Raw genomic sequence first — 24,659 nt, 5'->3', positions numbered from 1 at the left:
GGACCAGTCGGGAGTGTCTTCTTCTCCGTAGACGCTCGTGTGAGTGACTGTCCCTCCTCCTTGGTCTGCTCAGTGAGAGGAGAGAGGAGGACTGTATTGCTCAGTGTATCCATGGCTGCTCTGGAGCCATCGTGTGCTTTAGTTGACTTTGGAGATGATAGAGGACAAACCAAGAACTTCAAAGACAATAAAGAAAGGAAAAAAAAAAGAAAGCAACTTATAACAATTATGTTTGTTTGTGTCAATGGCACGTCTGAGTTCCTCCTCCCTTGCTCCACCCCCCCGCCCCCGCCCCTACCCCCAAATGACTTGAGTAAATGAATCATTGTTGAGATGCTCTCTCCCGCCCCGACCCTGTCCAGGGCTGCCGTCTTCGAGAGACTGATGGTGAACACAGGATGACACAGCAGAGTGGCGATGGCGCCCGGAGGTCCCCCGGGTGGGTGTGTGTGTGTGCATGTGTGTGTGTGTGGACTATCTCCTCCTTTGACCAGTCGCTGAGACAGGAGACGCACAGTTCATCCGCTGCCTTCGACTGCCCTCGTGTGAACTGGGGGCGAGTTCCCAGCATCGAGATCAACAACAATAACATCAACAACAACAACACAAAAAAAAGGCAATTTCAGTTCAATTCTGCTGAAATCTATTTGATTCAGTTCATTTGAGTCCAGCTTAAGTCTTGTTGCAAGAAACTATGGCAACTAGCCCTAAGGAAGTGTTTTAGCCAATCAGATCCAGGGTTGAGTACTCAAATGGTTTGCACTTGGATGGATTTGATGCCTTTCCCTCTTCCCCTACTATTTCAGGACTCCCCCACCCCCACACCCACACCCCCCAAGTTGTATAAATGCTCTTTGTGATGTGCATGATCCAACAAGCACAACCTGTGGCCTGTTAAGACACATACACACATACACACATACACACACATACACACACAGTCAACCAATCTGTGTGCCTGAAGGTATTTCAACACAAACACACAGCTGTACAGACACACACACACACACACACATACAATCACACTGTAATGCTTGCAAACTCATTACAGAGACTTGCTTCTCTCGCCTCCTGCTCTAGTTGTTGTATCTTAACTCTCCTCCACTCTCTCCCCTTCCTCTCCCACCCACTGATACTGTACAGCCTCCCAAGGCTAGTTGGCATGGTGACGCTGATGGAATGGCCGTTGCTAGGAGATGAACAGAACGGCCGAGAGGAGCATCGTCACGGTGAGGAGAAGGCGATCCCTGGACGGACTGCTCCCACTGACGCTCTTCTCCACCTTGGGAATGAAGGGGTTAAATTCATCTGGAGGGAGAGAGAGAGAGAGAGAGAGAGAGAGACAACTGAGAGTCACGTCTTCATTTACCATCCATCACACAGATATCAGGGAATGTCACTCGACTTGAAAAGAGTTCAAGTTTATGTGAGCGTCTCCACACCGATGACCAGTCTGCCTGAACAAACAGCAGCTATCGGCACAGACAGTCTCTACTCCCACTGACATGTGGCTCGTCTACAAAGACACAACACAACACAACCGCAGTGTCACCGCACACTGCAGCTGTTATCAGAGAGCCCTCATTGTTCTGATAAAGTGACACATTGCCAGTCACACACATACACATACACAGACACACACATTTACGTTCAAACACCTCATCCCATTGGGGCAGCATGTGCACCTGGTGGCGTCCTAAAATAGCTGTATTATCAACGCTTACACACTGAACATTGATGTCTGGTTGATGTGTGAAAACACAAGCCACAAGGCAGCTCTCTGCATGCCTGCACAGACCCACCTTCTGTAGTCACCTGATGAATGAGACTGGAGACCAGACAGAGACACAATTTACTGTCTGTAGGAAAAAAAAGAAGTCACTACTGCATTTATGTTTCAATGGCATCAAAGTAAAAGTCGGGATGTTCTCAGTGTTTCCATTCAGCGCCGTATACAATAGCCCAGTATTTCCAGCTGCTCTGTGGGGTCAGACAGCAGAGTAATGACTGGCTGACACCTGGTTTTAGAGATGGCTGCCTCTGGTATGCTCTGCTGGATGACCTAATGAGGTCTACGCAGCAGTGGAGCGCAGGTTAAATGCTTTGAGCGCTCTGTAACCGTGCATGCAGCTGAGGGGGTCGCGACATGGTGTAAATTTGGCACTCGCAGAACGGCGGAATGTGGTTTTTGACAAACACAAACAGCGGACTGCTGCCGAGTACCTCACGCAACTGGTCCTGGTGTGTGTGTGTGTGTGTGTGTGTGTGTGTGTGTGTGGCCGCACTCGTCGTCCCATCACACACCTGCACACCTACGCTCAGCCCCCGTCTCTCACTTACCGTCACAGATGAAGACATAATTATTAGTGTGCTTTTATGGCTCAGTGTTTATGCAGGAGGAGGGCTGTGACCTTATGTGACCTTATGCGTCTACTTGTGTGTGTGCACCTGCCACGTTTTGGAGCAGAAAAGTCGGCAGTTTCCAAAAGATAATTAGGAGAGTGAAGCGTCAAGAAATCTGAATGTCATGTTGATAAGAACAAGCAGATATTTTAGTCTCTGATTGTGTTCGTGAGGGTAAATGTCTGTGTACAATGTCCTGCACTGCTTTTCAGGATAAGCCATTGCTCACATGCGTGTGAACAGGACTGTACATGTTTGTCAGCATAGCCATTAACGTCAGTGACGTACAATGTGTGTAATAAATACTGAAATTAATTGTTGTTGACACTCACAACTGTGTGGTAGAGTCATAATTTGTGGTGTCCTCATGTAATTCATTTTATTTACATACATTTAACCATAAAGACACAAGTTGAAATAAGACGCTGGCACGAAAGACTATTTATAGACTCACTATTCATACGCACATCTCTCATCAAGGACCCAGAAACAAAGACAAACACCACTGTTGTAAGTCTGTAAACTGACTTTGACATTTAAAATGAGTGCACGATGAAGACAAATTGTCAGAATGTACTTGAACACACACTGGCTGCCCAAACAAAGGCAAGTAAACATTTCCTGGTTTTATATTTCTAAACTGGTTTCTTGGAAAATAAGATTCGTAACATTTACGGGGTATAATTACACAGGTGCTGTCATTTTTCTATCATTAAATATGGGGCGAGGTGATCCACTGCTACATCCCTGACTAGAGAAGAAAGCATTTATGAAGATCACTGTCAATATATACAGTGTATATGTTAGAGCTGAACATTCTCAATAAACATCTAATAGCGATTAGTTTTTACTTAGATTGCGATATGAGAACGCATGGTCATTTTTACATAATTATTCTCATTTTCTCTTCAATAACATAATCAAAGGAATTACTGTCTGATATTTGTGCAGATCTGTGAGAAATAAAGATGTTTTCTTCAGTCTGGAGGATATGATGTTTCAAAAATGGCAATTTGAAACACATTTTGCCGATTTTGATTACATTTTGATGAATTGTTCAGCCCCTAATATACAGTATGTGTGTGTGTATATACATAGAAATCATGGTGTTACACACAGACAAACAAAAACAGCCAAAAATGTAACCTCCTCGGTGCAGCTAATTTTTCCAGGAGATTTATACATGATTAATTAAAAAGAAATAAAGCAGCCCATAAAAACCTAGTGCACTTAGTGCCAACCATACAAGCCTGTGAGGGCAGTGTTATGATCTGGGCTTGCTTTAGCAACGTTATGTGACCAGGGCCAAGGTCAGCTGACGACCTAAATATACTGAATGACCGGTTTATGGGGCATATTTAAACATGACAATGCCAGGATTCAACAGGCTTAAATTATGAAAGAACAGTTCGGGGAACATGACTCATCATTTTCACACATGGATTGAGTTCAGACTTTAACCCCACTGAAAATCTTTGGGAAGATTTAACACAGAGGTCCAACTCTCATCATTAACACAAGATCGAGGTAAAAAATGTGCACAACATTAGATTAAAAATAAATGCTGTGACATTACATCAAAGCTGTGCATCATTATCAAACCTAAAGGCTGTCCCACAAAAATCCAAGAGTGTATAAAAAGCAGTTACCACGAGGTATTAGCCAATACGATATCCAGTGTCGGTAATGGTCCGATACTGATAACGATCCCAAGATTTGGTTATCAGATAATGAAATCATAAAACCCGATACAATCCAAAAACTTTTACTATGTGAAAAAACTTCACTCAGCACAGGCTGTAAAAAAGGTGCTCATGTGATCAGAATGTGAGTGAGGAAAGCACAACTCTGCAGTCATCACGTGAGCTGTCTGGACCTATTTTGAAAAATAGTACGACCCTGGTTTATTCAGGACATGCTTGAAGATTCCACAAACATGGCTTTCACTTCTCACTCGTAACATTCCAATCCAAACCTCCAATGATCACAGAATTTGTCCGACATAAAAACGTAGACATTTTCACAGTACTACAGAAAGACAGATTACAGCACTGTGAATAGCTTTTGTGTTTTTGTTCGAACCCTGATATCCGACCTGATGTTGCAGGCAAAGTGCACCAAACACACTATCGCTTAAAGGAGTGGTAATTGCTACAATAAACCCCATTAAAGGAAAAGCTTCTGATTTCTCCACTAATGGCCAGACCTGATCGTCAGATGCGGTAACCTGAGCCAACAGGCTTGGTAAATGAGTATCCTCCCACTGAAAGCCATCAGTAATCACATGGCTGCACGGGGAGCTGCTCGCACCGTTCCATGTTGTAAATGAGATCTAAATGAAATCTAATACTAGAGGCCGTATTCTGGAGGGAACCACTGTTGAGCTGTAGACACTGATTGAATAAGGCAGTGCCCAGGAAATAAACTGTGAGCAGTGGAGGACAGAGAGAGAGGGAGAGAGTTTTACAGTATGACTCTGCAACATTCACTTCAGTTATTTTCAGACATGGCAATCGGGCAGATTCCAACGGAGCCGTTTTCTTGCGCGTGGCCTTGTGGTTGTGTGAATGTGCTGATGTGAAATATGAATAGCAGTAATTAAAACTATGATGTGATGAGTCTAATCGGCGGCGGGGAGACTGAGAATGAGGGCGGGGAATAGAAAAACTGCACTGCTTCTTTGTTTTCACTTCATTTCACAGTTCCCCGCTGATTCCCTCACTTCCTCCAGCACCACTTGGGTTATCCAATTAATTTAATTGGCAACACAGCACTACAGGTGAAAATGACCCACAGGAGCGCTGGTGATTTGTGTCCTGCTATTGTGTTAGCCATTCACTACATATTCACAGTAGTTCCATGTACTTTTTTTTTCAATTAATTATTCAATTCTTCTGTGGAAATTATCTTCGCCTGCTCGTAATTACTTGTGTATTGCACACAGTTTGGGTTAAACTGAATCTTTTATGTTATTGTAATGAGCATCCTTTGTATTTACTATGCATTTAGGAGAATTAGCTGGAAAAGTACAGTAATAGTGCCGGTGAACTAATTAACTCTTTCATTTGTTTTAGTATTAAAGTGAGAAAACGTTAACAAACACAGCCTAATTTGTATTTTATTATATTTTTTCATATATTTCACATCACTGTGGTAGCTATAATGCATTGTATGGAATTTAAAAATGTATATGATTTTGAAAAAAAAAAAAAGGTAATGTTAAGAGAGGCAAAAACTCAATTTCACACATCAAAAGGTGAATAAACTGAGTTTTAGTGGTTTTCCCCTCCACTGCGTTTCAACTTCTGCTCCAGGAGGAGAAAGGGAGGATGGGAATTGGAGGGTGGGAGGATGAGGAGGGCATGGAGGAAGAAGATGGAGTGAAAGAGAAAAGAGATGAAAGAAGGATGTAGGGGCGGTGTGAGAGAGAGAGGGATCTCAACAAGCTCGTATGACCTGCAGTCATTCGCTGATGAGAACACAGATCGATTACACATGTTTTCAGGTGTGTGCACATACAGTATTAGCAACACTGCAGCACATTTTACAGGCTAACACAGGCTAAAAAATTCTGATTTATACCCACAAGTCCACGAGTGTTGACACAAATTCAAATCTATTGTGTGACTAAATGACATGAAACACAAAACAATAGATGTGTTATTACGTCAAACTAATATTTCAACTCGATTAACAATGTCATTTTGTCACACGACAGTTGTTCAATAATTATTCTGTGGCGCGTGATCGTTGTAACACAACACACAGTAAGAAGTACATGATGACAATCTCATATCTGCCATTTATTATACTCAACTTCTACCATTCATGAGGGTTTATTAGTAGAAGTGGAATATGTTATGTTTGTGCATAATTGCTTTAGAATAAGCCTTGAATGTGTACTTGTATAATATGAATTCTTGTCATTTAAACAGTCATTCTGTTGTGGAGTCCTGAATGACAACAACACGACGAACAACCAGCACTTACCAAGAAAGCTTTCCGTTCCTGAACAAATTCTTACATACGGAACCATTAGAACTCAGTAATTGCTGACTTGGATTTGAAATACGGTATTATTTAGCTGCATCAGCAGTTTAATATCCTTTTTAGTATTTATGATCAGTTTTTAATGTTTCAAAACTTCAGATGGAACTAATGGGCTACGGGCTTTGTGCCAAAGACGGGGAAGGTAGATATGGAAAGTTGTTTTGAGCGGTTTAACGATCACATGACAAGTATAAATAAAAGAAAAATAATTACCCTGCAATTGGCCCACATGACACAGCATGAATCATATGCTTTTAATCATCATATGAGACTAACGTGATCTGATATGTTTTTGTGACTCCAGACATACGGTGGATCCCCACTTACACAACACTGTGTGTGTGTGAGTGAGTGTGCGTGTGTGACTCACCAATGTCATCAATTTTTAGGCCTGGTCTAAGTGTGTAGTCTGGTTCTGTGGGCTCTGGCTCATCATCCACGTCAGAGACTGAAAAAGAGACAGAGAGACAGAGAGAGAAAAAGGCGAGTGAGTAAGATTTAAAAAATAAAAAAAGGGAGGTGAAGAGTGAGGGAGTAGAGGCTAAACCATTGCTCCAAACCAAAGGAGTTTAATTACATCCAACTTGACATTTGAGTGAAATGTGCAAAAGAGCAGCCAGGCAATGGTGTAAGGTTAAAAAAGAAGAAAAAAAAAAGACTGACAAGTCATAACATCAGCAGAAGCCTGGGAGAGAGGGAGAGAGGGGAGGCGAGAGAGGGGGCAGAGAGGCAGATCAAACTGAACAGAGCAGAGGCAGTGTGTGTGTGTGTGTGTGTGTGTGTGTGTGAAAATGGATAGAGAGCAATCGAGTTGGGGGTGGGGGTGAGAGAGGAGGAGAGGTTAATACTACAGGACTGTGGAAGTTAAAAGGACCGGACAGGCCAGGGATCAAAGAGTGTTTGTGAGTGAGTGAGTGTGTGTGTGTGTGAGTGTGAGTGTGTCTGTCTGTGTGTGAAAGAGAGTGAGAGGGAGAGTCAGGGTCAAGAGACTGAAGGAAGGCAGGGGTGCAAGTGAGAGGTTAACACTACACACACACAGCCACCCACTGACCGCATACTGGAATAAAATGATTCTGACAGGGAGTGAGGAGGAGAGAGGAGAGAGGAGAGAGGAGAGGAGAGCTTTCAAAGCCATATCTGCTCGTCTCTGCTGCTATGGAGCAAGGACAGAGGAAGAGACAGCAGTGGGGAAAAGAAGGAAAGGAAAAGACGAACATAGGGAGGTTCTGTTATGTGAGTGAAAATGCTGCAGGGGGAAACTCAGCAGGAGTATTAATAGCGCTGCCTCTTTTGGGCTTTATTTATGTTGAATATGCATCTGTATGCAGCTGCGATGAGGACACGCGTGAGCGTGATTGTAGGAGCCCTGGGTCTGACCTGCCAGATGTGGAGAGCAACTGTGTCCACATCCAGGTGTGGGAGCAAGCTTCACATTACAGGTCACACATTACACACACGTGCACAAAGTGGAACATTTACCCGTGGAGCAGCAGACGTACACTCGTAGTCTCAGACAGCTGCGGCCGTGGTGATGTGTGGGCGTGGCTGTGAGACAAAATGGACAACTGATTAAAATCGTGCAAGATTTGTGTCCAAATATGGTTTGAGTGGGACACAGAGTTGTCCTCCCCCACACTAACTATTGCCACCCATTTCCCTCTGTCCTATACCTGCAACACACATGTGATATACTTTTATAACACAAAAACACTGAATAACAATATGAATTGTGACAAGAGCAAATGTGTAATCATTAAAATGTGTCACTTCAGCTGCTGTTTTTCATGCAAAACAATTCAGTTCAACTTATTCCCAGACTTCCTGAAGAGCAACTAAAACTCTCAGCTGTAGGCAAAAGTATTTTAATCACATACTGAATATAAACATGCGTTATACAGTATGGACAGTATTGTATCCCAACTGTTTTATTCTCTTGTTATCAATGTTTTGGAGAAACACAGATAATATAAACAGTCTAAAAATGAATCCTTGCATTTTCTTGTAATTAATATAAATACAAAAACGGGACATTTTTAAGCTGAAAAATACAAAAGTGTGGTTACATCGACCTATCATTGATCTTAAGCGTATTTTCCTTGAGAGGCAAATTTAACTGGCTGTATGAACAACCAAAAGTCTTTGTTGTGAGCTTCAAGCAGCCGTTTGATCTTGCTGGTGCAGAGCGTATCAACTTTCTGGAGACGTTTTCCCAAGTGGTGAAGGTTAAATGCTGAATGTTAAACTGTGAATAGATTGAAGTACTCGTTAAATAGTCATTTAATGCAAAAAAGGAGCATTTATCTTATGTCTGAAGCGGCGTCAAAGTTCATTACTTATACTGTGTCACACTGGCACATGGTGTTGTGACTTAACTTGATTAGCAATCAACACAAATGGATGAGCCTGTCCCACTGCTGTGTGTGTGTGTGTGTGATACGACGAGACGTGAAGTAGTCATTTGTCAACTAGGAATTACCTGAGGACAAACTTTGGCAAAATCAATTTAAAAATAATAATAAAAAGCCCTCTTTTAACAAAAAAAAAAAACATTTATCACCCCTTTTCTTTTCACTAGCACATAATACTGTATATACATGTTTTGACACAATATCGGTCAGTGGTGTGAGTGCACTCACAGATGTAGTAGTACTCCTGTCCAACGTGGAACTCGTATCCCAGTGAGAAGGCGCTGTAGCGCTGGAACTTCTCAGAAAACTTGATGGGCGCGTGGGGAGCATGAGGCCGGTTACACTCCCACCTCTTGAAGCCCAGGTTGGGGTCGCAGTACCTGTAACCACGGTAACTGACCATGTAGAGGACATACTGCTCCCCGGTGCCAACGATGCGTTGGCTGTCGTTGTAATGAGGGCAGTAGATGTCCAGGTAGTCGTTGACGTTCACCTGCATCGTGTAGCCCTCCCTGCGCAAACTGGAAACACATAAACAAGGCCGGAATTAACACGACTGCAAAGTGGTACAACAAACATAACAACATGTTTCACCTTTGTTGATTACAATCATGACTTTTATAAACAAATCACACACACACACACACACACACACAGATTCTTCTTAGGACACTGCACTAACCTCCAGTCATTACGCCAGCCTAAACAAAGCACTATTTCTAACCTTTCCCATAACTAGTCAATGCCTAACCATAACCGTGACCTAACTACTACCCCAACCAAACCAACTTAACGCTTCAGAGTTCCCCAGAGATTAGGTTCTGCCCAGGTTTTGGTCTACTTGAGGACTACTGGTCCTGACAAGGTCAATGTTTATATGCCGGAAACACACACAAAAAAAACAAACACAGTCTTGTGAGAACATTCAGAAACATAACGCATTCCCTCACACCTTACCCTTAACCCAGTGTGTCCCAGTCCTGGTCCTGGTCCTCACACACCCACTGTCCTGCCTGTCTTAGATCTGCTCCGACACACCTGATTCAAATCAGCTCGTTACCGAGCTCTGCAAAAGCCTGATAATCAGTCATTCATTTGAATCAGGTGTGTTGTCGGCGGGCGACATCTAAAACATGCCTTAAGCAACACAACTTACAAGTCTAACCCTAAATACTAAGTCATGGACCAGAGGACCAGACAACAATGTCTTAACAAAGAGCTCAGGTTGTCCTCACAGCCACCTACAGACATAAACGCACACAAGTTTGATAGGGATACACACAATTGTGTCACTAAAATGAACATTTAGTGAGACACTCAACAAGTGCTGATATATTTAAAATAAAAACAATGCCAAAACTAAACATTGAACACATAAAATAGCGGTTCATAAATGTTATTGAAAAATAATAAATAAATAAAATAAAGTTAGTAAATGACTCCTATTACTATTACTGAATTTATTATTACCACCTCCTCTTACACACATGAAAACACACACACACACTTTTGCATTTACTCAGCATGTGTCATTGCTGCATGATGTGTTGTATTTCAGATGCTGTGTGCTTGAATGTGCACCCAGGGTCAAACAGATCTTTGTTTGTGTGTGAGTGTGTGTGTGTGTTTGTGTATTTGTGACTTTTCTGTATGGGCTCAAGGCTCCAGGGCCACAGCTCCTTCTCCTGGTATCAGTGTAGCGTTGTCCCCTAACCCCAGTGCTCGTACATCAACCCGAGCACAGCGTTGCGCTCAAGTCAGCCGTCAACGTCCTGGCTACGTTTCTCCTCCGCCAGAGCTCATATATCAGTGTCAAACCTAAAAAAGACTCAGCCTGACAGGAAGATAAGGTCTGATTCTGGGTATGTGTGGGTACAGATGTGTGTGTCTCTCAGTGTGTGTGTGTGTGTAGTTTGTGTGACAAAGTGAAATAGATTCTTTCCTGACATCCAAAAGCCATCTTTTTCTCTCCATCACAGACACAGACCCATATCTGTGTGACAGAGACAGGTTGCAGTTGTAAATCATACACACATCGATGAGCACACACACACCACATGCACTCAACTGTCCTAGTGGTGACACGGTAAAACCACAAGGGGGCAGCAGTGTGTCATCCTCAGCCTGACGCTTCCTCTCTCGTTTTTTTTTGTTTTTTTTGCCAGTTCTAGGTCATGTCTCCAGGGAGATTATTATTCAATTATTAAATGAAGATCGAAACACTGTTCCCAATGTCTCCCACTCTCCATCATTTCTTACCACTCTCCTCAAATCCCTCTTATTCTCCCTGCTCTCCATCTCACTCTTAAGAGTCATTTCAGAGCAACATGAACGCAAGATTAATTGTTCGACATCCTTAACTCTCTGCCCTCCTCTCCTCTCCTCTCCTCTCCCCTCCTCTCATTACATCATTTACTAGCCTGCAGAGGAGATTTACTTGACTTCCGCTGGTATTAGCAGTAGAAAACAATCGTAAAAAGCTTCAAGGGAACTATATTTATAGGGAATGCAAAGCAGAGAGAAAGATCTGGAGGGTGAGAGAAAAATAATACTTGTGAGGGATGACTTTGGTTCCACCAGGGAGGTGGAAATGCAAATTGAGCAAAAGAGTAGTGAGAGCCAGAAACTGAACATCCAGAAAAAAAAGAAGGAAAAAAAAAAAAAGAGAGAGAGGCAGTTGGAGAGTTTTTACGAGAGCAAAGAAAAGCACAAACTCAAGATGAGGCATAATGGTGGAAAGAGAAAGAGTGAAAATGAGGGTGAGGACACCTTTAGAGCATCTTCAGTAATCTGAAAGGGCAAATCACTTCTTACAGGATTCTCACAGTCATCCCTCACTTTTTTCAAAACATAAAAAAAAAAAGAATGATTTCCCAAAATGTGACAAACACATTAGAATCTTTAACAATGATCATAAGACCAAAACAAGTTCATTTACAACTGTGGATAATCAGATATGATCAATAACATGTCAAAAGTATTATTTTTAATCCTCTTATTCGAAAATGACAGTGATTTTGCAGCTGCAGAAAGTTCCGTTGGACTTTAATCTGAAATAACAGAGTCTAACTTGCATGGCCAACCATGTGCAGAGGTTTGCTCAGGACGCCTTTTATTATTATATTAGTGTTGTGAGCTGACCAAGCCCTGTGCTTTTAATGCATTATTGTAAAGAAATGAATACATCTCAGTACAAGTTATTGCAATCCAATAAAACATATGTATACGCTCACTGTAATTACAAAATGCAGACTGTTTCAATATAATAATCTAAACGTAGAGTAAAAGTCACCATTAAATACTTTTATAGTGCATGGATTGTGAAGAATGGAAAGAAAGACCGTCCCATACGGCGAGGGTCAGATTCTACTTCAACTTTATTTAACTGACCAGTTGATTATTATTTTATGTTCATGTCATGCACATAAGTGGTTGATTAAGAGGACACAAAAACTGACATTACATTATTACACTGAATCCCAACAAGAAAATTATCTGATGCAATTTGGATTCTAAATAGAAAATTCTGCCTTCTTTCTCAGGCCTGGCAATAAAAAAGAAAAGTAAAGCTTCCTTTACTGCAGCACGACTCAAGTCGTCCATGCAAGGAAATCAGCACAGAAAGTGGACATTTTACTAAAAACAAGAGCCCTTATATCCTCATAAATGACACGATAAAACTAAAATGAATCTCATTCTCAATTGAATGGAGTTCTCACATCAAACACAGTGTGTGTCTGGGATGGCGTGGAATATAGCGGTCCCCAGGGCTCATGGTAATGATCCTGTATGTAACTGTGCACACACTCTGTCTCTTATCTGAATTAGAAATCACGTACGGTTCTACATGGCGAGTTAATAAGTTCATAACTTTAAAGTAACAGTGTTAGTGTGTCAGAGAGGTGCTGATTTAACTCAACTGTAATTGGACTATAATTGTGTTGTCAGATTCAAGCATACATTTTTTTTTAATTCATGTAATTTATTGCATTTTATGGCAGAGTGAAGCTATTTCTTTAATTGTATGTGCATGTTGGCTGTATATATCTGTATGTTAGGGTTAGGGTGAATATAAATCTGTTTCACCGTTGTCATAAAACTGACTATATCGAAGATTAAATACACCTTATTTAATATCTAAGTATGAGTGTTTGTCTGTGTGGGGACGCTTCTTCTTCACAGAAGACAAAAAGAAAAACAATGGCAATCTGCACATCAAGCGACTCAGTGTCAAAGAAAAAAACAACTTTGCTGTGTCAGACGAGGACGCCGGGTTGACAAAGTCAATAAAAGCCGGAATTGTTGCCAAGCAGGAGGCCAAATAGAAAAAGGCAAGCCGGCGCACCAATGATGCAACTTCCTGGACCCGCGTACCGTGGAGAGTGTGAGTGATGATGCTGCTTTGGCCGAGACAAAGACGGTGAGACTGGAGGGACAAGCCGCAGGTGCAGTGGCCACGCTGCAGACGAGGGAGGCAGATGTGCAACTCCCCCCCCCCCACAAAAAAAAAAAGGTGGTGTGCGGCATCGGGTTACATCTGCACCATGAGGATCGAGCAGAAGCAGAGGCGGTAGTAAAAATATGAAAATGTACATTCTGGGGGTAATTATAATATATGTTGATAGGTCCTAAAAATAAACCAGTGGATAGTATAAGTTGTGCTGCTGCTGCTGATGCTGCCGCCTTTATTTACTTTTACTTTTAAAATGAATTTATTTTGGCAATTCTTCTGTGTTTAACGATACAACATAGTAACGGTAATAACGTATGCCACAGTAAAATCTGGAGGCAGTTTTAAAATGTTCATACTGACCAACCCTATTAGAATACTTTAAAGTAGGGCAAGTAGTATTCAATAACAGTATATATCACAACACAACTGTCTTCAATATCAGTATAAAGGCTCAATACATCAATATAATGTTAATGCTTTGTATGTTGTATATGAATATTTCTATTGTTACTGGTTTCTTTGAATATAACTCAGGTGCAAAAATAAATCTTCCCTTTTATCATGATATTAGAATGTTGTACTTTGATATCTTCCAGTTCTACTTAAAGTCTATAATATTTTTATGCAAAATGGCACAGACAAACGATTACACATTTCTATCAACTTAATGGTCATCACTTAAACTTCATGTCTAATCATCTGTGTGTAAATTCAGTCCAAGATATATATATAATAAATATTTTAATTTAATTTAGGGGCTTTCAGAGGGATTTTTTCTTTTCACTGTTTTGATCCAACTATTCATCTTCTATCACTTAATCACACACTGGACAGGTCGCCAGTCCATCACAGGGCGACGGAGAGACAAACAACCATTCACTCTCACAACTACAGTGAATTTAGAGAATCCAATTCATCTAAAATCTCCTTAAATCTGCATGTTTTTGGACTGTGGAAGGGAAACCAGAGAACCTGGAGAAAACACACACACACGAGGAGAACATGCAAACTGCATGCACAAAGACTCTGGTCTCTTGCAGACCCCGAGTCTTCTTGCTGCAAAGGCAAGAGTGCTAACCACTACAACCAGCCGTGTGGCCCTCACTGCCCTGATATTGGACTTTATTGGATTCTAATGCTCCCTCAGCACTAAAATGAAGATGGATGGAGAGACACAGAGGTGTAGCAGCTTATGAGATGTCATGGTGTGCTGCTGCCCTCTGCTCTCTTTTCATACCTCACCCCTCGGCTGCCGCCGTATCCCCTCTAATTTCCTCTTACATAAGTGATATATGCCGCGTGCAGCCAGAGGAGGAAGCGGAGCATGCACCAAAAGAAAAAGGCATAAGAACAGGAACGCCATCGGATCCACCAGAGCGATACAGTGAAGGGACGACAGAGACAAACCAGAGGAGGTTTTATAGGACGAGACGAGGGCTGGTCAGGGTTAAAAGCTGCGGAGTGTGGACACCAGGGAGTGGAGCGCGATAGCAGGAGGGAGCAAGACAACGCAACAGCTAAGAGCAAGATCAAAGTGGGCCTGGATCAATGTCGCTACTATAAAATCACATCAGAGAGTACAGAGAGAGTAACACACACACACACACACACACTAACTAGATAAATCAGTCATAATGCCACAAACTTACCCCCTGTTCCACTATTATCTGACTGGCCTTGTATGAATAAAACACTGTGAACGGAACAGAAATCATTCCTTTTATTTTTAGCTGGTTGGACGGAAGATATATATATATATATATATATATATATATATATATATATATATATATATATATATATATATATATATATATATACATATATTTAACAAAAGGCCACTGCAAAAGCTGAAAAGATTTATGCCATGCCCTACATGTATGACTGTTAGAGCATGTTTTCTATTTATTTAATTATTCATCCTAGAAAAATAACATGTTTTTTTGAAGCAAAGCGCACAGAGGTCAATGTAATGCTTTATTATTACAGGGTCACTTTATTACACACAATAAATCTTGTGTGCCCAGACCTTTGTCGACCATTGGGCTGTCATCTGTGACTATGTTTTAAAAAATAATTCCTCCCCACCCCCCCAAAAAAAGTGTGTGCTCTCAGTGGGATATATTACAGATTCTTACTGAGGCACGTCATTTAAGCTCCATTTCAGTGCAGGTCAGAAAATGCAGAAAAATGCATCTTTACAGTAAAGTTATATACTAATCTCATCAGTGACCTTGCACATCGCCATGGAAACCACGCATGAAAGGGATGCGGTCGAGCAATGTTTGACCTTTCTTTCCTCCAAATGTCTGTGACATAACACACGCAGAGTCCACTTTTATCAACGTGAAAACGCGTAGGAACAACAAAAACAAGTCGGGCCTAATTCCATTTAGCTGCTGCATGCTGGCACGCTCTCACTCTGTCAGCGCTCACTGTGACACTCGATCAGTACGAAGCCATAGGTGATGAACAAGTGCTTCACATGCTGAGTGAAAAAGCCTTTCAATAAACGACTTTGACAAGATGCAAAAGCACGTTTATCTTTAGAACAGTTACGCTAATAAATGCAATTACCGACTTCTGACTAAGAGTGCACAAATTCTGTGAAAACATATTCCAGCGAGCAGCTTCCTCCACAGCACAGTTGGAACGGTAATTATACGTGTTTATATAATGCTTTTTCTAGCTTTGATTAACCACTTAAAAGCAGTTTACACTGCAGTAAACGCATACATCCACTGTATATGCATATCACACACAAATCACACCTACTAAAGAGCTACCGACACACTGCCAGGAGCAGCTGGGGGTTAAGTGCCTTGCCCAGGGACACAACGTCATGAAGAAGAAAGGAATCCAACCCTGGACCTTTTAGTTAGAACACCACTCCACCCACTGCTCCCCAGCTGCTTTATAATTAAGTATAAAAACCCACACACGGTTCACGTTATCAATGTTCCACTTCAGTGTAAACAACATTTTTATATGTGAAAAAACATCACAATAGCCATTTTTGACAGTGAGCAGACATTCATATTATCTTTAAAGCACAAATCTAATCCAATCTACTACTACTGTGACTTGTGCGTCTTCTTTTTATCTTTTTTCCCTCACACAGCCTTGAATGACTTTAATTAGAAATCCTTCGGGCCACTTTGGACACACCACTAAATAACTACCCCGTGATCAACAGGACAAGAACGCAGGTGGCTGATTGGGTAGCACAGGGGGCTAGAAGTGTGTGTGTGTGTGTGTGTGTGTGTGTGTAACAGTGAGACTGCCAAAAAACCAAATCAAGGTTAAAGAAATCAAAGGAGACACTTTTGATGGGCACAAGGTTGGACGGGATTAAAACCTGTCCTGCAGCGTTACAAATCATTGCCAATCACCACGTAAAAGCCACCCTGCCTCCGGAGGCCTGAATCCGTAATCCCACCTCAGTTCAGTACAGAGATGCTAACATTGTTCCAGGAGGACTCCAATCAGCCAAGAGAGCGCACCTTATAATTGAATAGCACCTCCTGTGAACGGAGACACCCGGCGATGTGTGGTTCGACTGAGGCTCTCATCAAACAAACGGGTGTCACTCCGACTCCGTCCTCTTCTTCCTAATCACTCTTTCTCTCCACCTGACCCTCTTGATTTTCTTATAAGAAGCATTTGTGCATACGTACGTTTGCTACACGCCACGTAATAGTGGTTAAAAGTGAATTCCACGTCATCACTGAATCATCGCAGCACCGCCGTTGCTCTGTTTACAGCTTCTCTCACTTTTCGTTGTTTTCTGCCGTTTGTCACTCCATCATATCACCACTGTGTGTGTGTGTGTGTGTGATAGAGAGAGAAGTGGGGGAGGTGTGGTGTTTAGTGGTTGAATAGGTTCTAAATTCTCCCCATTGAAATCAATACCTGTCTAGAGTGAGTCCAACAGACTGGAATATGCTGCCTTCTCTCAAGGCCACGACACACACGCACACACGCACACACACACACACACACCTGTCCCACAGACCGATGGTTCATCATTGCTAATTGATCAAAGTTTTACAGCTTACAGGCTGTCTTGCCAGGCAGCCTCACACACAGTTTGGCATGATCCCACAACACAAGGCAGCGAGTTCTCCAAATCTCTTTTTCCCCTCCGTTTCCACCCTTTTCTTACATCTTCTCCTTTGTTTGCCTCATTTCACTGCTCTTGTCTCACTTCTCTCTATTGCTCTCAGACACTCCCTCTTTCCCCTCCTCCTCTTCTTCTTCCTCCCCCATCCATCATCCTCACCCCGTCTCTTCTTCCTCTCAGCCTGTGAATATTGACCATGTAGTGTGAGAGTGAGTGTACCAGCAGCAGCAGCAGCACGAGACCTAATGGCAGGCGTTATTAGCCCTTTGAACCGAGCTGTCTTGCTCTCACAAAGAGGCCCGTTCAGCAGACACACTCCAGAGCCATTATGGACACGACGAGCATGTTCTCCTGCACATGTATGTTTTTGCAATCCATCATTGCATGTTTTCGTGTGGACACGCACAGAAAGAGATGGATGGAAGTGAAGAAAGGGGAAATGAACGACGGCCTGAAACAGCACATGACGACACCCGCGTTTACACGTGTGCAGAAAAAGGAACACAACAGGGGAAAAGTGCAAGATCGGAGAAAAGAGGGCAGAAAAGAGAGAAACACTTGGATTAGGAAAAATGTTGTTGAACCTGTGAATAAGCCCAGCCCAGTCTTTACCTTAATTTGCGTGTTTATTGATTTTGTTTTCAACTTTAATTTATCATCGCCACCTTTCCACCCACACGGCCCTATTTTTCGCTCCAAAGTGTTTGCTCACTTTACGGCGTCTTCTCTTCCTCTGATCCCAAGTGTCGCCACTCGGCTGCCAAAAGCAACCACTCTCTCCTCCTTACTCTATCACTTTGCTCCCATCAATCCTGCCTGGGCCGCTCTATCCCTCTGTTTCCTCACATCTCCCTCTGTCTGTGTTCCCAAAGCCCTTACATGTGCTACAGTGATCCCATCACACACTGGGGCCAGCCGAGGCAAAAAGACAGAAGAAAGAAAGAGTGTATGTTCCCTAAGCTCTCCAAAGATTGATAGTGATCCTGTCTGATGGCTGTGTATAGACTCAGCACTCAGTGAGACATTACCCTCTGACCCAGCTATTGATTCTCATACGCTGCCCCAAACACAACGCCCCGGCCCTGACCCTGGCCGCGTGAAAACCACACACACACATGCACACACACACATGCACACGCGTGTGTCTGTGTGAACAGTCCCACAGATTGATCGTTCGGCGGTGTCCTGTGAAACCTGATCAATCTGCTGCATAACAGCGATTCTCCCTGCCCTCTCCAGCCCACTTCCTGGCCGAGTCACATGGCACCCTGCTGACTGATGTGTTTGGGTCAGGGTCTGCAGGCTTGGATATCAGGGCTGGTATAAACCATCCTCAGCATCAACAACAACATTACTCACACAGATCGTTCTCCTCCTGAGCCACACTTAATAAGGGATCTGGACCCAGACAGAATGGACAATGTGGAATTAGAAGCAGCACCATCCATCAAGCAGACCCGGGTCAGATAGTATTTACATATAACTCTTAATCTGCTTGCATTTGTTTTAACCAACTTGAACTACAGGACAGGTGGGCTGCACCGCACCGTACGTATGAACGATAAAGGAAAATATTTAAAACTCACTTTGCTCCTCCTCTTCCTCCGTGCAGTGTGTGTCTGTGTGGCCGACTTGGCTAACGCAAGAAAAACTATCCCCAAAGAGGCTTTTGAAAGGGAGTAAAACAAAAGCTCCAAGTGATTTGCAACCATTATTTGACCCATGTCCAATATCACTGACAAGTTAAACACGGATAGGATATTTTTCTCGCCATTGTGAGTCCAAGGAGGCGAAGCCAGAAAGAAAAGCGAGACAGAGAGGAGTGCCAACTGAGCTCCAGCCTAATGGGCTTCCAAAACAAAACCACAGCTGGCTTTCAACATTAGTCTCCATGGCGACAGAAGAAGCCTTAGCTGTGGAGCTATAGTAACAAAAAATAGAGAGGCTGCAGGGGTTCATTGCTTTGTGTGAAAAAAAAAAAACATCTATTCCCTCTTTATCCACCATCTCTCCTCTGACTCACTAATGGCTAATTAAGTACCACTTACTACTCTTCCACATGATAACAAAGCATCCGCTTTTATCTATTTGCACCATTTTCACTCTTTTTCTCCACGTTTTTTTTTTTAATTACATCTCAAAATTTGACTTTGGACATCGAAAGGTGAGACAGTGTGAAGTGTTTTCTTTTAGTGAAGACACAAACTGTAGCTACTGAAAATGGACCTTACCATTCTATTTTAGTTTGCTTTGCTCACAATAAAAGGAAGGAAAATAGTGAAATAAGACCAGAAGTAAATCAGGTGCATGGGTTTCGGAGGAAAACAGAAGTTCTGTTGAACTCAACACAAAGACAGATGGTTATAGTAACAACACACACCCACACACACACACACACACACAAGCTCACGCCGCTTACCATTCATTAAAAGAGCCTAAACACAGCAACTTAAGCAGTTCCTCAGAAATGAGGTTCTGCCTTAGGAGGACCAGGTTTTGGTCTCCATGAGGACTCCTAGTCCTGACAAGGTCAGTGTTCATGACAGAAAAGGTTCTCAACAGGTAACAAATAAAAGTAAACACACACGTCAGTAAGATTAAGCGTAAACTAACAAAAATGACACTGAGCTCTAACATTTAAACCACTATGTGCCGTGACGTTGGGTAATTAATGAAATGTTTCCACAAATATTCATTCACATGCCGATTAAGACACACTGCTTATCTCAATTTAAAAAAACAACGTTGTGAGTTTTCTTCCTTTCCCTTTCCAGATGTTTCAGTGCTGACACCTTCCACAGCAGCACCAGGGACGGGGTGATGAATGAGTCTGAGGGATTGAACGCATAAAAAAAACATAAAACCCAGGCTTGGACGTGGTGATACCCTCACTCACAATGGAAACATCCAGTTTGTGTTTTCTGAACCAGTCCTGAAAAAAGCCGGGCTCAGAGTCTGTCCTGCTGCATGATGTGTCCTCACACTCCAGTAAATTACCTGTCAGACGACGGCAGTTCTGCAAAGCTTGCAGAAGTCGATGGTAACAAGAAACAACATGGACGTGGAGCAAAACAATGATGAAACGGGAGACATTTTCACAAAAGGAACATATTTGGCTCGTGTACGAGCAACAGCGGGACACGTGTTGCCTCGGTGAAAGCCAGTTAGTCAGCGATTACTCACACTAAACATCTAAATCCAGCTCATTTCACAGGCGCACGCGTGTGTGTGTGTGTGTGCGCCCGTGTCCGTATTTCACGATGTGGTGGACTCTCTCTGCTGAACATGAGCAGACTCAGTCAGACCTGACAGTCTATCAGTGGAACATCCCTCTCCCGTTTCCCCTCTCCATCTCTCTCCCACTCACTATCGCTTACTCTGCCCTACTCTCCTCCACTGTCTCTCCATCCTTATCAGTGTCCCTCTATCTGTCTCTCGTTCAATTTTTCATTTCAGGTTCAATCTTTTTGACGTTTCCTCACCAGACGATGACACCCCTCCCTCCCTCTCGGTCTTTCTCTAGTGGCCTGTCAATCCAGTGACCACAACTACTCTCTCTCTCTCTCTCTCTCTCTCTCTCTCTCTCTCTCTCGTAAGTCAACATGCCTCTCCATGTGGTGGCAACCTGACAATCATTATATGACAGTCAGCAAAATGTGCATTCATGTGGACCTTGAGCATGTGTGCTTATGTGCAGGGAGGGCAGCTCAAAGTGCATCTGAGAGCAGGTGCACTAAATAAAAGATTGGAAATACAACGTTCCTGCGCATCACGATGTCCAGACGTCAGAGGTTACACATCTGTTATTGGTTTATTAAACAACTGCGCAGAAACACGTTAACGTTCCATTCTTGAATATGTGTGTTAGAGATTTTTTTTTAGGTCCGTGCCTTTTTCACGCTGCAGCTCGACCGTGATTTACTGCTTTAATTTTTACTGCGCAGCCCGTGGCCAAGAGAAAATGAATTTGGCTTTGTAACTTTGGAGAGTTGCCAGTTCAAATCCCAGGACCCATCAAGGGCTGGGGTGCCCCTGAGCAAGGCTCCCCGGGGCGCAGATAAGTGCTGCCCACTGCTCCTGTGCCTGGCTCGCGTGTGTAATAAGGACGGGTTAAATGCAGAGGTCGAATTCGCTATCACTTGAGTGGAACGGTTCGGTACGAATGTTTCTGTGTTTCCATTAGGACTAGCACCAAAATAACCGGCCCCAACCGTTCCATTTTTCAGTACCTTTCCCTTGAGTTACCAGAGCAATGGTAAGGTACGGCGTTTCTTTAAAGCCACGCAGTCCGTTCTCGGGAAAAAAAACAAGCCACTGGCTGGACGTCCTCCGTACGATGTTCGATGTCACTGTGCATTGTCACAACGTCACACTACGTAAAGGTTACTGTTCTCAGTCAAAACACAAGCCTGACCTAGGTTCATTGGTGTGTGTATTGAAATAACTAGCATTAATCCTCATTCTTTCGTTTGGTAAGTAACATCCAGGATTTCCTTTACCGCTTTGATGAGATCTTACACACAAACTAATCATGCGCTGTCGTCAGTGTTTGTCCAACATTTTCTGTAGTTTCTCCTCTTTTCTTTATGTGTGTCTACTCCAACTCTTTATCTTTTTATTCCAAAACAAACCCATGCAGCTGCTGGAAACATAAAAGCCATCATGTTTTTTTTAAGCCTATGGGTATTTCTTAAGAAAGAACAGGAAATGAAAAAAGGTACCGGCTGAATCACTATTGTATTTTTATATATACTTTTTTATTTATTTATATATATATATATATATATATATATATATATATATGTATATATATATATATATATATATATATGTATATATATATATATATATATATATATATATATACATACATAGATGTATATATATATATATATATATATGTATATAAATTAAAAAAAAAAAGTTTGCCTTTATTCATGTGGAGCCGCAGCGCAGGTTACGACTTCATCTCAACCATTGTTCTTTGAGTGACATGCAAATGTGGTCCAGTGACACCAGCAGTGAATCATACAGTGGGTGGCCACAAGGGTCCATTAAAGATGTGATGGTTTAAAGCTGACATTAAGGTTTATGGATATGTAGGTGCCTCTGTGAAAGCCTTATGAAATGTATGGTATTTATTCATACTCGGGCATTTATTCAAACGGGACAAAACAGTGGGATGTGAATATGAGCGCTCATAAAGTCAGCCCACGTCCCAGTGCAACATCCTGGCCATATAAGCAATGCCTGCTCTGCTCTGCTTTGCTGCTGGAATATGAAATATGCATGGACCATAAAGAGCATATGGACCATCCATCTCAATATCCGCTACACCGGGCCATCAAAAAAGATCATTAAACCCAACACACACAAGCTCACGTGCGCACACACGTGCACACAAAATGGCACATAAACATGCACTCCCACGTCGTGCATAATGGTTTATCAGTCTCAGTGCCGACTTTCTGCTGACTGTGCACTCCCGTGCTCCTGCACGCGCGCGCACACTTGAAAAGGCACAATTGGGAAGGTGAGGAGATGAAATATTAGTGGACGTCTTAATCGGAATACGTTACCGACATGCTGTCACATATCATAACACTGGCAGTGTAGTCTTCTGTTTATCACGTGCACACACACACACTAGTTACACATGTGTCGCCCCCTCTAAGTTGTCGCTCTGTGTTTTCTTTGCCTCACCTCAGACAAGCTCTGTCACTATCAGACTCTCTGGACCCACACTGCAAGAAATTAAAGTTTAATATGAGACTCCAAGAAGAGAGTGAGAGAATTCTCATTGTTTTTTTGAAAACATTTACATCACTGTATCTATCCATCTGTCCCCCTTAGCCAGTGTTCAAATGTGTCCTGGATCTCCTTTGACCACATGAGATCAGAATTGGCTTCCCCATCCTGTATTCAAATAATAATACAAATAAACTTTATTTATTGCAGCTCAAAGTGCTTCACAATAATTCTTAAAAAGCAAACACAACAATAAAACACAACACAGGGTGGGATAGAAAGGAGCTGGTTGAACCAATACACACTGATGTCTGCACACACGTGTCTGTCGTCAGTGTGTTTGTGTGTGCGAGAGAAGCTCTACTCCTGCCACTGTAACAGTAAATATGACTTTAAGCAGGAGAGAAATAAATCTTGATCAGTGTTGATGTTGTGATGGAGGCGAGCAATAAATGAACGTAGGACGAGAGCAGGAACGTGGACACATGTGTCCTCAAACAACCTCTGGAGAAGGATTTGTGATGGGACTTCAGGAAGGCTCAGACCTGTGAACGGATCACTGCAGGATGGCTGTTAATACGAGGTCTAAACAGGGTCTTTTATATCTTCCTCTTCCCTTCTTCACTCTCTCTCCCCCCCCCCCTCTCTTACTCCCACATCTCTCTAATCTCCACAATATGTGTCTGACACAAAGTCAGTGTCATATTCTATCACCCATGCAGACAGAGACAGGAGCACATGCAAACAGGACAGCTACAAGACAGGCTTCGTCTTTATCTAATCTCCGCTACTTCACTCTATCCTTCCTTCATCCCTCTATCCGGCTTCCCCTAAAACCTGTCAGTGGAGGTGCAGCCAACATCAATCTGCTAATGGGCACTTGCTCTCTTGTTACTTCCAACTGCAGCCTGAACGTTTCTCTCAGCAATGAGCTCATTTTATTATTTAATTTTATTTAATAAAGAAGCGAGAATATGAGAAAGACCGAGGGTTTTCACCTTCATATGTGAGGGTGAAAGTTGAGGAAATGCAGCCTGTGTTGAAGCTCCTCCTGCAGATGCAATAACTCACCACCAATTCACTTCATGTGCCTGGAGAAAATGTTAATTACAGAAGTATTTTTTCTTAGATTCTCAGCACAGAAACACCAAACTGCTCAGGATAACAAACAATTACAACAGCAATTATAACAAAATTGTTGGTGTTACATAATAGCCAATAATTAAAATCAATTGAAGCAAAAGCCATCAGTATATTTCGGTAAATTATTCTAATTCAGTTCCCATGAGCTTCACCTGCAGGTGCAATTAAAAAAAAAAGAAAGTCAACGTTTGAAGTTGCAGATTTGTTGTTTTTGCAGCAACAAACAGGTCTAAAGGCAAAGTGTTTAAACAAAGGGGAAAGTGCATTTCTGACTTCCATCATTCACACATGTAGCCACTGGCAAAGTGCCGTGGGAATAATACACAACTCC

The 24,659-nt window shown here is 42.4% G+C and overlaps 1 protein-coding gene across 2 annotated transcripts in view; it reads right to left on the bottom strand.

The window, feature by feature from the left end:
* Nucleotides 1–304: 304 nt before the first annotated feature.
* Nucleotides 305–24,659, bottom strand: part of efna3b (ephrin-A3b) — a 58,864-nt gene continuing 34,509 nt past the window's right edge. Inside the window, exons 1-5 of one of the 2 annotated variants that reach the window (XM_044034847.1) lie at nt 9,819–9,862; nt 9,090–9,382; nt 7,933–7,998; nt 6,824–6,901; nt 305–1,308 (exon numbers count right to left, since the gene is read on the bottom strand). In XM_044034847.1, the coding sequence (XP_043890782.1) occupies nt 1,190–1,308; nt 6,824–6,901; nt 7,933–7,998; nt 9,090–9,360 (534 nt within the window). In that variant the 5' untranslated portion in view covers nt 9,361–9,382; nt 9,819–9,862 and the 3' untranslated portion in view covers nt 305–1,189. Of the gene's footprint in view, nt 1,309–6,823; nt 6,902–7,932; nt 7,999–9,089; nt 9,383–9,818; nt 9,863–24,659 lie in introns of those variants that run through there. The other variant, XM_044034846.1, reaches the window with a different exon arrangement.

Source organism: Solea senegalensis, linkage group LG9 (genome assembly GCF_019176455.1).
Source record: "Solea senegalensis isolate Sse05_10M linkage group LG9, IFAPA_SoseM_1, whole genome shotgun sequence".
NCBI lineage: Eukaryota > Metazoa > Chordata > Actinopteri > Pleuronectiformes > Soleidae > Solea > Solea senegalensis.
This window is presented reverse-complemented; position numbering and strand designations above follow the sequence as displayed.